The sequence below is a fragment of the Equus przewalskii genome, chromosome 7 (genome assembly GCF_037783145.1).
Source record: "Equus przewalskii isolate Varuska chromosome 7, EquPr2, whole genome shotgun sequence".
NCBI classification, from domain to species: Eukaryota; Metazoa; Chordata; class Mammalia; order Perissodactyla; family Equidae; genus Equus; species Equus przewalskii.
In genome coordinates, this window is record NC_091837.1 from 66,814,198 (window position 1) to 66,828,163 (window position 13,966).

The 13,966-nt window shown below is 43.1% G+C and overlaps 1 protein-coding gene across 1 annotated transcript in view; it reads right to left on the reverse strand.

The window, feature by feature from the left end:
• PSTPIP2 (proline-serine-threonine phosphatase interacting protein 2) overlaps window positions 1-13,966 on the reverse strand; it is a 75,996-nt gene that overhangs the window by 24,821 nt on the left and 37,209 nt on the right. The window contains exons 2-3 of the mRNA XM_008540277.2: window positions 12,315-12,415; window positions 2,380-2,457 (exon numbers count right to left, since the gene is read on the reverse strand). Coding sequence (XP_008538499.2) covers window positions 2,380-2,457; window positions 12,315-12,415 — 179 coding nt within the window. The remainder of the gene's footprint in view (window positions 1-2,379; window positions 2,458-12,314; window positions 12,416-13,966) is intronic.

Here is a 13,966-nt window from a genome sequence, read left to right on the forward strand (position 1 = left end):
TTGCTCATTGCCACCCTCATGGAAGCAGACCTCACTGGGTTTGCTCCAGCCACTCAAGTTGGAATGGGAGTCTGAATTCATGGTCCCCTAGCCACAAGAGCACAGGATGGTGGATCATTTTCTATATGTACGTATGTATGTAGCAAATTCTGCTATTTTGCAAAGTAAACATCCTTGTATTTTCCAGCTGGCCCCTTCTTTTAGCTACCTCACTTTTCCCACTCTGTTTATTAATCCCAAAACAAAGAGTTCTTATTTCTCCCTCCCTTTTCTCACACAAATATTTCTAATTATTACAAATACATCAAGCAGAAAAATATAACCGCATATTCTCTATACACTTTCCCAATCTTATGATACAACTTTTCGAGGAATGCAATGTGCTAGAAAAGTGTCTATATCCAAACAAATGCACCAATGGTCCAGAAGAACAAATGAGCATCGCTGAAGAGCAAACTTCTTTTGGAATTAGTGAGAAAGAAAGATGGATATGGCAGCAGATATAATTGCAAGTCTTTCCCTACAGTAAGTCGTAGAAGTGAAAAGCCAGCCTTACAGATAAATAGTCTGTTCAGGGTCTAGCATTTCTCTCCGACCCTAAATGACTACCAGAAGGTCCACGAAAAGAGCACCCCCAATCTCCCCTTGGATTGTCATTAGCTTTGTTGTCTCATGTCATCACTTCATTGCTATTCTTGTGTTCAGGACATGATGACAATCCAAGCATAGAATCAGAACCTTGGGGATGGTGCTCTGGCAGCGTTCATGCCCTCCTCTCCCTGGTGTTCTCCTTAATTGTAGGAAAAGCAAATATCCCACCACCCTTTTCATATGCCATTTGGCCCTAAACCCTAACAGGGCCCATCAGAAGCCGGAGTCTCTCAATGTGGCCAATGAGGTAAAAAAAAATCCTGCCTAGTCCATGGATAAGCAATCATACCCTCTCATCTAGGGCACCTTCCTAAAGATCATCCTGGAGGTGACAAAAACAGAAGTCACCTAAATGGCCTTTCACTTCATCTTTGGAAACAAAGGCCCCAGGTCTCATATCCTGCTGCGTCTTCCTCTCTGAGTTATATTCTTAGAAGGAAAACTCATTGGCTTTTGTCACAGAACAGAAGAGAACGGTGCTAGAGTCTCTCTATGAATTTACTAAGTTATAAATTAAATGTGTAAGAATATAAGAAATATCCTTTTGGATCAGACTCATCCTGTTAAATATTTTTCCAAGAAGCACCATGTGAGAGAATACGACTGTCTTCCATCACATCACCTCTAGAGTTCCTGGATATCTTCCCAAACCGCTTATGCTTTCTTCATAAATAAACAAGTTTTTTGGTCAAGTGACCCACTAATCTTCCTTGAAATTATCTAAACTCTCCTTGAATGACAATGAAACTTCTCTAAGTCTATGCAGCTTTGACCTTTGAACATGTAAATGTGTTTTATATATTCAAAAAATAAAACTAAATCAAACACGGAAAAGAAAACAATGCTTAAAATTTAAAACAAACTCAAATAAGTAAACTTAACCATGTATGAAATTGTTTACATAATCACACAGAGAAAATAAATTTTTCAAGTGACCTTAGAACACAGTATTCTTAGTGGGATATATTTCAATATCAAAAGGAACTACAAAGAAATGTTAAATTTCATTCAAAAGTTTTATTGTTAATAGCAATATTGATATTGTTATTTCAAAACATTTTAATATATATGGTCATATAAAGTAAATAACTGTGCTAATGTTGTCAGGAACCAAGATTTTCAGTGTGAGAAAATAAATATAATCAATACAATAAAATTAAAGAAGTTAAGTAAAACCCTGTAAAATTAAATTAGAATTGGAAATATCAATATGAACTCATGCTTTTAAAATCTGTCCCCTGAAAGGGCCTAGAAATAGTGACATCTCTGTGACAACGACCAAAGTGAGAACCCAGAGTTTCATCTCTAACTATGATTTATGATTAATCATTAAAAGGAATCAGATATACTTGCAGAAACAGTTGATTCCAGTTTTAAATTTTAAATGTTTAAGCATTTTCTCAAAAAATTATATTATGAAAATATGGCAAATGTGAATTTTTGTTAAATCTAAGTGATGAGTGTATAGCTATTCTTCATGTTTATCTTTTTACTTTCCAGTGTGTTTTAAATTTTTCACTTAAAACATCAAAAATAGAATATAATATGATCAATAAACAAATTCTCCTTGTACTAATGTCCTATGTCTAAGGGTAACAAATTTTTTAGGCTTAAGTGGGTTGGATAAAATTATTCTTCACCCTACTGGCCAACACTGTCTGCCGAAGTGGTGGGGGCTCCTAGGAAGTATTAGCCAACCTGCACACCAGAAAGAGACGTGGCACCTACTTGATCTCAGACTGTCCACATGGCTTCTTCCTGGAGAGGTTGAGCAGATCTTTGCCATATTTCTCTTCAATTGATGCCCTAGGGGGAACAGAAGAGAGGGTTATGAGTCCTGCTTAGGGCTGATTCTTACTTAATGCACACAGCACTGCCCTTGAAGGCAAAACTGCCCTTTTGACAGTAGAAGCTCAGACAGAATTGTAAAAGCTCAATGCCTTCATCTCTAAGGTGGTCTGCTCCAGCTAGAAGCCCCTAGCATGGACATTCAGCAAAACCAAGCACAGCCCCCTGACTAGCACAGGCTAGTACATTACAGACTTCATTTTCAAAACCATGATCCAAGAAGATATAGATATATTTTTTTAAACAGTGGAATACGAGATATTTCCATCAAATGCCCTCCTGAGGCCCAGCCCTTGTCCCATCCTTTCCAAAAGTATCCTTTCACCATCCTGCAGAGTGCCTCATTCACAGCCAATTCAAATGCACAGCTAACCTGCACTGAAGAGGGGAATTTCAGCATATAACCTCTGCAGCTGGCATGTCTCACAAAAGCAACTGATCTTTACTCAAGGCGGCATGGGTCTGTCTAAAGCACTGATCTTCCCCTAGATGCCCCTTCCTCTCCCCATTGTCCTTTGTCACCATCTCCACTTTGTGTCCCAGCCACAGCTTCATCTAAATCATACTATCCATTTATGGGGCTTTAGGCTTATCTACTCCACTTTCTTTCTTCAAATTTAAAAAAAGTATACAAGTCATAAATGAATACATTCTCACTGCAAAAGATTCAAATAACACAAAGTAATATGGAATAAAACAGGGGAGTCTCCCTTCAGGCTCCTCCCCAACTGTGCCTCTGTCCCCCAGGGGTAGCCACCATTAAGCTTGGTATGTATCTTTCCAGTCCTTTCTCTCTGCATTTACATACCTATATTTCATCTATACACATATACGTAACTTTTTATGGTTACATGATTGAGATCATACTATTGTTCGCTGATTTGTTTTCCACCTAGTAATACATTGTATAGAACTTTCCTTATCAGTACATACAGATCCACCATGTTCATAAACTGGAGTTTTCCATAGTTCAGAGTCCTCCTATTTGTTTTGTTTTTTACTACCACCAAAAAAAGCTAAATGAACATCCTTAGACAGATGTTCACGGGCATCTCTGAGAGTGTTTCTCTAGGATAGAACATCTAAGAAAGTGGATTTACTAGATCAGAGGGATATGTGTTTTAAATTTTGGAAAATAGTGCCAAATTTCCCTCCAAAAAAGCTTTCTCAATTTATACTCCACCAAAAGTATATAGCTCCCATTCCCAGAAATGATCCCCCACACTGGATATTAACAATATTTTTTAATTGTTACCACTCTGGGGAAAGAGGTAAAAAAAAAAAAAAAAAAAAAAAAGAATCTCTCATTTTAATTTGCATTTTCCTGATTTCTAGTGTGTTTATTGGGCATTTGTATTTCTTCTATAAGTTACCTGTTCATTTCACCCCAACATTTTAACTGTCTTTGACCTTTTTCCTATTATTCATTAGTTCTTTATATAATACGAATATTAATATATATTCTTACATATGTTACAAAGTTTCTCCCATTCTGTCATTTGCCTTTTCTAAATAATGACTTTATCCATTTTATTAAAATGATACATGCTCATTCCTCAAAAAATAAGCAAAAAGAAAAACACAAAGAAGAAAGCAACAAACTGTCCAAAATTCCACTAACTAAAAATAATTAGTATTAACATTTGGTGATGATTGTAATGGATATTTGTTTATGCAGGTATGCTGATAGGATGGATGGACAGATAAATAAGGCATAACTAATTTTAAAAGAATGAGACCATACTCTACACGCTTTTTTAAAAATAGAGTATTAAGCCTGATTTTATTTGAATTTCACAGAAGAAAAGGAAACCGAAATGAAGCTGAAGGAATTGCTGAATTTCAAATAATTGTTTCTTTGCCACAGCCAAAATTAATTCCAAAAAGAGCCTTCTGAGATTAAAGAAACAGTTTGTGAAAATAATTAAGAGGATTGAGACATTAAAATATTTTAACTACTTGTTTCAGGGTTAGACAGTTTGCGATGTTTGACAGCACCCTGTGAAGGGGGAGACGATGAGCCCTACGCACGTCCACCGCCTTCTCGACATGGTTATTTTTACTTCATTTGCATTTATAACACACTCTGATCTCCAATCATAATTCCCCCAGTTGTTTAGTCTTAACTATTTAATAAAATGGATTAGATGCTCACTACCAGTCCTGTTACCATAGCTTCTCCATCCCCAAGATTTGATTTTGGTTCCTTTTTTGGTTGGCTGAATTTCATCATTTTGTGATCTTTTGCCAACATGGCTCTGGGTGTGTGTGTGTGGAGGGGGGGTAGTCAATATTTCCTGAGTTCTTTCATATTTGAGACCATTTATCTGTGGCCTTTATATTTGAGTAACAAGTTTGTTGGTATAATGAATGTTCTTAAACTTTCTCTCAGAACGCTGCTGAACTTGTTCCGTTGGCTTCTGTCTTTACAGAGAAGCCTGAGGCCATCCTGCTTCCCCCTAGCCCATTCCTGGATAGGCAACTTGTTTTTTTCCTTCCTGGATAGTTGAAGAATTCTTTCTCTAATTCAATAACTTAACCAGGATGTGGGTTTTGTTTTGTTTTGAGGAAGATTAGCCCTAAGCCAACATCTGCCACCAATCCTCCTCTTTTTGCTGAGGAAGACTGGCCCTGAGCTAACATCCATGCCCATCTTCCTCTACTTTATATGTGGGATGGCTGCCACAGCATGGGGTGCCAAGCGGTGCTATGTCCATACCCGGGATCTGAACTGGCGAACCCCAGGCTGCCAAAGCGGAATGTGTGAACTTAACTGCTGCACCAAAGGGCCGGCCCCAAGATGTATGTTAATGTTGATTCTTAAATAATCATAATCAATATTGATTACTGTGTATCAATGTTTCCTGGTTTATAGTGTGCCCTTCAGATCTATTTAGTTCATTTCATGAAATCTTCCTGGCTTATATCTCTGAATACTCATACTGTTCCCTTTGGTAAATTTTCTACTTGGGATCAGTTACCCAGATGTTGGATTGTCTTTGTCTATCTGTTTTTGACTTACGGGCACTTGTTCTTTTGCTGTTTTTGACTTCATACCTCTCTCCCTTCCTTTCTGCTTTCTTCCTTCCCTCCATCCCTCCTTGTTTGGCTGAGGTACTTTTGCATGGCTGTTGCATCACTGGGTTCATCTTGCTCCTGTTACTGTGGGCAGCCCTATCTATTTGCTCTGAGACCACATAAGTAAATTCTCTTTCAGGCCCTTCTGACCTTATATAGTACTTCCCCTCAGTACTACAATTTGAGCAAGAACCCTGTTTTTTCCTGGGCCACTATTCTTAGATTCTATTTCTAAAGTTTTGCCAGCTTCTGATAATTTAAAGTCAAACACAACTAAAACTGATTCTAGTTGTAAGAAAAGATACATCTTAACTTCCTAGAAACTATTTCTCCCTTTCTGAATCCCTGGTCACTATATCTATATAAAAATTTATGATACTCTATAATGAACATTTAATATTTTTACATGTAAAAAGATGTTAAGGCCATTTTCATTAAAAATATATATATACATATATATTTAAAACGTGCATGTATTTTATCCTTTCAGAATTATATCCATTAAGATTTCTTGATAATATTTTGTGGTTTCCAGGAAGAGAAGTTACTCAATCCCGTCCTTTATATCTATATTTTTTTTTTTTGGAGGAAGATTAGCCCTGAGCTAACATCTGCTGCTGCCAATCCTCCTCCTTTTGCTGAGGAAGACGGGCCCTGAGCTAACATCCATGCCCATCTTCCTCTACTTTATATGTGGGATGCCTGCCACAGCATGGCTTGCCATGTGGTGCCATGTCCACACCCGGGATCCGAACCTGCAAACCCCGGCCGACAAAGCTGAAAGTGCGAATTTAACCGCAGCGCCACTGGGCCAGCCCCGCAATCCCGTCCTTTAACATTAAGGCTTCGTGAATCTGAACACACCATAGGCAGCATCTGATCCCCGTGGAAAGTCCTAGTACCTGGTAAGTAGTGAGTTCCACAATCATGTGCTCTTTGGAGAAAAGAAGGAGCTTTAACGGATGTGAAACTACAGCCACATCCTCATGAAATCAGGGAAACAACCAAAAGATTGAGAAGGTGTTTCCCCAGCAAATGGGAAGCAGTGGAGTCCAGGGGTCTACAGCCAACGAAGGAATCACCAGAACTTTGCGAAAATCACCCTTGAGTGGGTAAGCCTTTACCTAGATCACCCGCCTACCATCTATCCAAATTTTCCCTCTCATCTGTTCATCAACTTGTCATTTATTGAACATCCCCTATGTGCCATGCCTCATACTAGGAGAACACAGAGAGGACTAAAATATGAGACCTGCCTGGAAGAGCTCATAACCTGGTGCGGAAGCCAGATATAAACCAATACTTTAGTTTACTACCACATAACAAGAACCATAATGGAAATGTACAACATCGTACAGTATAGAAACAGAAAAGGGAACACGACTCCTCTTAGCACTTAGCTGGCTATGCTTTCTTCACAAAGCCTTCCTTGAAACTCCAGCTCACTTTTACCTCTCCCCTACTCAAATTCCCAGACCAGGAATAACCTATGTGCCATTTCCCCCTCAATGACGCACAGCAACCATGGTCACATTTGGCCTTTCTATCAGGCCTGAAAGCAGCCTCGGGATGATTCTCAACATGGTGCTCCAGGCAGCCCCAAAGTCAGAGTGGGTGTATAAGATGAAATCTTTTGCTATAAAATCTGACACAAATATTGTCCTCCTTCTGCTGTATATGCCAACCACAGCACCTCAACTGAATTACAAATTCCTTCAGAAGAACCACGATGTTAGATCCAGAAGGGATCTTACAGAACATCTAATACAACCCTTTCATTTTAAAGAGAAGGAAACTGACACCAAGAAGGGTGTAGGCCCTTGATTAATATCACCACTGGCTACTGAGGAAAGAAGACCCAGGTGTCCGGACTCTCATCCCAGAACTCTACTTCCTTTGTAGGTCTCAGCTTCCAGCCCATTCCATTGGCTACATGTTATGGGTTGAATTGCGTGTCCCTCCCTCCCCACAGAAAGATATGTTGAAGTCCTAACCCCCAATATCTCAGAATACGAGGTTATTTGGAAATTGGGTCATTGCAGATTTCATTAGTTGAGGTTACCGCAGAGAAGGATGGGCCCTGAATCCAATGTGACTGGTGTCCTTAGAAGAAGATGATGTGAAGACACAGGAGAAGAATGCCGCGTGACAAGGGAAGAAGAGATTGGAGTCAGCCGCTGCAAACCAAGCAACGCCAAAGATTGCCAGCAACGCTGGAAGCTAAGAAAGACACGGAGCAGTCTCTCCTAGAGTCCTCATGAGAGCATGACCCCGCAGACATCCTGCTTTGGGACGTCTGACCTCCAGAACTGTGCAAGAATAAATTTCTGTTCTTTTAAGCCACCCCGTTTGTGGCAATTGGTTACAGCAGCCACAGGAAACTCACACAGTACACAACGGCTTGCAGGTAACTTCACCACAGGGTGCAAATGTCTAAGGGAATCTCTCATTCCCACCCTGGCAATCTGTCATTCTTAAGCCCATCCTGAGAGACAGCTGACCCACACAGTGAGGATCCCAGAATGAGAGCTGTAACAGGGCGGGTTGACCTCTCCCAAAAAAGGAGCAATAGGATGCATGGAGCTCATAGGAAGAGCACAAAGTCCCAAGAGGGGGCTGGGACTGTAGCCTCTAACCTACGTGTGGTACAGAATTCCAGCTGTAAAGGGGTTCCACAAACACAGTTCCCTCCTCTCTACTTAGGATCGTGTTGTAACACACTTAAGACAGCTGACGTGGCCACCAGGTTCCTGGTGAAAGCCCCTTTCAGAGAATATACCCAGCCTTCTTAGGAGACCATTAAGTAAAGTGCAAAAACCATTAGACATGGGGCTAACAAAAGTCCTGGCTCCATACTTACTGCTTTTGTAATCTTGGCCAAGCCATTTAAACCCCACTAAACCTCAGTTTTCTCATCTGTAAAAGGGAGTTAATGATATATTCCCTACCTACCTTCTAGGCTTAATATAACAATATCAGTAACAGGTACCATTTACCCACCACTTACCGTGTGTCAGGAACTGTACCAGGCATATCAAAGTGGTTAACAGCACAGATTCCAGAGGCCAACTTTCCTAGGTCTGAAATCAGATCTATCCCTTAGTACCTGTCTGACCTTAGGCAAGTTACATAACCTCTCTGTACCTCAGTTTGTTCAATTGTAGAATAAGGATGATAAAACTTGCCATATAAGGTTATTATGAGAAATAAATGAGAATATATACTTAAAATACATGGCAGCTTGTGTCTAGTAAGCCTTCAATAAATGGAAGTTATTGATATAATCTCATTTCATCACCCCTAGCTACCCTCTGCGGTATGATTATCCTCATTTTTATACTTCTCATTTCCTGCTTATATCAGGAGCTCAGTATGTAATGTCCGGCCCCACCTGGGGTCCTAGGGGTGGGGGAGTCCATGGGCTTGGGCTACCAGGAACAAGATGGGTTCATTTTAATTGTTAACCAATAGACAACCTCAGAATGGAGTGCTATGTAGTGCTTTAAATGCTTCCATTTAAAGAAAAAAAGGAGAGTGACGTCACCAAGGCAGCAACATAGGTTGCTCCTGAATTCACCACCCCTCACAAGAAGAACAACCAACACCTATTTAAGAACAAGACACCACAAGAGACTCCTAGAACACAGGGGTGAGGCTGAATCACCCCCCATACCACAGAGACCAAAACAGACTGCATTAGAAGGACGGATGTTAGCTGAACCCATTCTGGTAATCATTTCACAATATATGTAAATCAAACCATCATGCTGTATGCCTTAAACTTATACAGTGCTGTATGCCAATTATTTCTCAATAAAACAGGGGAAAAAACCATAAGTATACATAAACGTCGAAAAGTAAAGAACGAATAAAAAGATATATGATGAAAACAACAAAAGACAAAAAAGAAGAAGAGGAAAATTTGACCTGCACTACGAAGGATGAGGAGAATTCACTTAGGCATCAAGGAGAAAGGAGGGACATTCCAGGTGGGGAAAAGATGTGGAGGCAGAGACAGCCAACGCAGGCTCACTAATCAACCTGTCTGGCTGGAATAGAGAGAGCGGGTGTCATGCGTGTGAATGCATGAAACAGAAAGAAAAGGGAGGGAGAGACCGTCTCAGTGCTGGGAACAAGTCCATCCTCCCAGAAAGTCACCTGCCCTTATGCCCAGAGTTGATGAGTCATAAACACAGGGTCTGTGTGAGGCGCCCTGGAGCTGGTCTGGATTCTGTCACTTTGTAGATTCCCATGGAAAATTACTTACCCAACCTCATTTAAAAAGCTACACTTTCAAGCAAAGAAAATGGAAATAATACTAGCTCATGCAACTGATGTGTGTCATAGGAGAATATTTCCAAGGGGTGTGTCAACCTCAATGTTACAGTCATAGAGATCCTAAACTCCCAGCACTGCACATGGCACGTGCTCAATATGTGGTGATTATCATGTAGCTATTCAGACATTGCTTGTGGTATCATCATCTATCTCATCATTATGCCGTTCCAGCTGACAGAAGGGTAAACTAGGCACGTTTACAATTTACTGACGGATTGTTTGTTACTCTGTTTTGTTACCTACTTGCTGTGTTACAATAAGTCATCTAGGACTTACTGGGGACTAAGGAGCTACAGGGCACGCGCTGAGACACGGCCCAGGACTCAGCGATACAGATGCAGGAGGGCAGCATTCCACCCACTCCAGAGCAGCGCATGACACTACGCCGTGCATTTGGGTGATTGTTCCGTCCATCCCCCAGGGAGTGTAGATGGATTTACTGCAATCCATCTGGGTATGACCAATCAATTCAATGGGTTATGACCACAGGTTTTAATTAAATAGAATAGAATGAAATGAAACACTAGGGTAGTAAAATTTTATTAAACTTTTGTTTTATGCATGTGTGCACTGGGTAGCAGTGTAAAATGTATTTCTTACTGAGGGTTACATTCAAAAAGATGTGGACACCACTGCTCCAGTGTGTCAGGGGACCCTTGGACAGTCCTGCCTGGGCAGTGGAACCTTTGGCCATTAGCCAACACCTCCTTCATGGATGGAAATGGTAAGGCTATTTCTTTCCCAGGAGAAAATTTAAAAGCCCTAGGTGGGGGAGGAGCAGAAAAAGCAAGGGGTGTTCTGCGATCTCTACATCCTGCATAGTCGTGACACTCTCGTTTGCTCACTCCTTTGTCAGAGCTCTGCTGACGTAAGGGGGAGGGCCACCTCCAGTGCCCATCAAGGGAATGGAAAGTCGTCACTTGGTGTCACTGCTGTCAACCAGCTCGGGCAGATGGGGGAGGCTGTCCCCTCAAAGGGGGCACAGTGGCCAGCCCCATGGAGCCTGCCAGTGGGCAGACCTCTCTCTGTCCACCCCACCTGGCCACACAGTGTGGCAGTGCTCCAGCTCCCCCTGGAACTTTGACACAGTTCCAGAGGGAGCCCTCGCCATGTGAGAGTGGGCAACCAGGGTGAGCTTGACGTTACCTGATGTTCTCATGAGTCGAAAATACACACCTGATCGAAAACACTTTGATGTCTGTGTCTCCAAGTTATGAATCTCTCACTCGCTCACTTACAAACAGACCCTGTTAATTCATTTGGGTCCTGGCAATGTCTTCCATCTCTGGCCAAAAATCCCCCTGAAGTGCCCCTTCATCCAGAATCACTGGGAAATGGAATATTCCAGGCAAATAAGATTTTCCGCACAACTAACTTATCTCATTAAGCATAGAATTGAGAAAAAAAAATCTTATCCATGAAAAAAACAAAAGAGTGGCTGGCCCTGTGGCCTAGTGGTTAAGTTCTGTGCTTTGGCAGCCCAGGTTCGCAGGTTCAGTTCCAGGGCACAGACCTACACCACTCATCAGCCACACTGTGGCAGCAACCCACATATAAAATAGAGCAAGAGTGGCACAAATGTTAGCTCAGTGTGAATCTTCCTCACCAAAAAAAAGAAAAGAAAAAGATCCTCTAAACCCTGTCAGTCCCCCACTCCCCGAGGCCACGACGCCCACTGCCCTCTAGAGTGCCATGATCTGCCCCTCATCTTTCTCACTGCTTCCTCCCCGCAGTGGTCTCTGAATCAGGCTCTGCCTCCCACCTACCACATGGGTCATGCTCATTCCCATCTCCAAGCTTGCTGTTCCCTCACACATACCTGGATACTCCTCCACCTATTAAATCCACCCCACCCTCCCAGGGCCTCCTGAAGGACCCCCTCCTGTATGTAGCTGGCCCCCCCCGCCTTTTTTTTTGCCAGCCCTCCACAATTTCCCCTCTCCCATGAGGTCTTTCAGTGTTATTCATATCATATAACTTAGTAATTTTTTTCTTTTTTTTTTTGAGGAAGATTAGCCCTGAGCTAACATCTGCTGCCAAACCTCCTCTTTTTTTTTGCTGAGGAAGGCTGGCCCTGAGCTAACATCTGTGCCCATCTTCCTCCACTTTATATGTGGGACACCTACCACAGCATGGCTTGACAAGTGGTGCCGTGTCCGCCCCCGGGATCCAAACTGGCGAACCCCGGGCTGCCGAAGCGGAACGTGTGCACTTAACTGCTGCGCCACCAGGCCAGAACCTTAGCACAGAGATATCATTTACTTCTTGGTTATCATTCCATAACCTACAACAGAGGGTCTTGTGAACCGTTAAAAACAAACAAAAAGTACTAAATTGTTCTTTGCTCGTGTGGGAGCATTTTGTCCTCCCCGCTGTCTTCAGAGAAGAACAGCATGTACCTTTCTTTTAAAAAGTCTTCAAACTCTTTGCAGTTCTTGCGGCCGTTGTTCAGATGCTGGATGATGCTGTCGTAGCCAACGGTGCTGAGGATGTCTGAACACTGTTGAAAAAAACAACACTGTGTCAGACCAGGAACGGCAATGACAGCAGCCTCAAGGCCTGAAGAGTGGGCACGGGGGAAGCCAGCAATGGGAAGTTTCCGAAACACTTTACCTCCGAGACATGTGTGACCAAAAAGAGCAAAATAGAAGAAGTAAGGGTGTATGTAGCTGTGGGAGAGTTTTTCAAATTATGAAACTGAAGGGCCACAAAACAGGAAGGAAGTGACAGAGGATTGAGAGGCACATGGATGAGGGAGCCGGCCGGGCTCAGGTCCCTTTCTGGGCCCCCACCCATGCCCAAAGGAAGGCCAGGGCAGGGAGCAGGAAGTGGACACCCACCCCAGCCTTCGGCAGAGTGCTCCTTCATCCCGATGAGCTGAGCGGAGACTCACTCACGCCACAGGTCCATTTTAACCAGAGGCTATACAATTTTCCCTTTGTCCTTAGACTTGTCCCAGAGCTGACCTCCCTTCCCACAGGGTATGGCTGCAAAGGGCAAGCAGCTCTGAGCCATGAGCCAGGCCCAGGAGTGGGAGCGAAGGGCTGGCTTCCCCCCTACTCCGCTGGGGACCAGGAAGGGGAGCCCAGCAGCCAGCATGCTCTGTATGGTCCCTGGCCCCAATTTGGGGAAAAGGAGTTTTTTAAAATTTTGTTTTTTCACATTTTATTCTACTGTGTGCTCTGAGGTTGGAGGAAGCTGGCTAAGTCTCCTAAAGCAGTAGCCCCCCTCACCCCCCAACCCCCCGCCAGGCAGTACATTTTAAAAGTCAAAGTCGCCACAGCAACCCAAACCAATAGATCAGGGGCTCTAAGGAATATCAAAGTGTCCCCTACTGAGGCTGGTTCCCCAGTTTCTACTCCCAAATGCGTACAGGAGATCGCCCGATTCAGGCGCCAGTCCCTTAGGGAGGTGGTAAGGCAGCCTCGGAGTGTGCCCTGGGGAGCTCTGAACTCCCCCACCCCCAGCCCAGCCAGTGGATTGTCCCTTCCCCGCACCCAGTCTGCAGAGGGAGGGTCGACTCTGCCATTGGCTGGGGGCGGGGGACTCCTGAAGACACCTCTCCACCCAGCGCTGGACACTGGAGAAGCAGAAGTCCTCTGTTCCACTTGCTGCCACTCGATGACCTGGCAGAGCAGATCCAGCACGTCCAGGGCCTAAGGCTGATTTCAGCATGGGCTTTGGAAACTCAACCGGCCATAACTCACATGGCATTTTTTAAAAAGGGTTATTATAAGTGCAATAAATTTTACACATGGGCACATAAATAAATCTAAGTTAGAAACACGTTTAATTCTATGGTTCTGGCTGTTGTTTGAGCTTAGATGGAGGCCTTGGGATGCATAAAGAAACAGCCTCCGCCAAAGCTTCATTTCTCCACCCACTCCATCCATACACGCTCTTCCCTCTCAGCTAGGTGGGCTTCCTACTGCCCCCTGAAATGCAGCACTCAGGGCCAACTCTGAGACGATGCTCACATTATCTCCTCCTAAAGGCAAATCCAGCCTCTCCACCCCTAAGTTTTCTAGAAGCCTTCTCTCAGCTCCCCCTC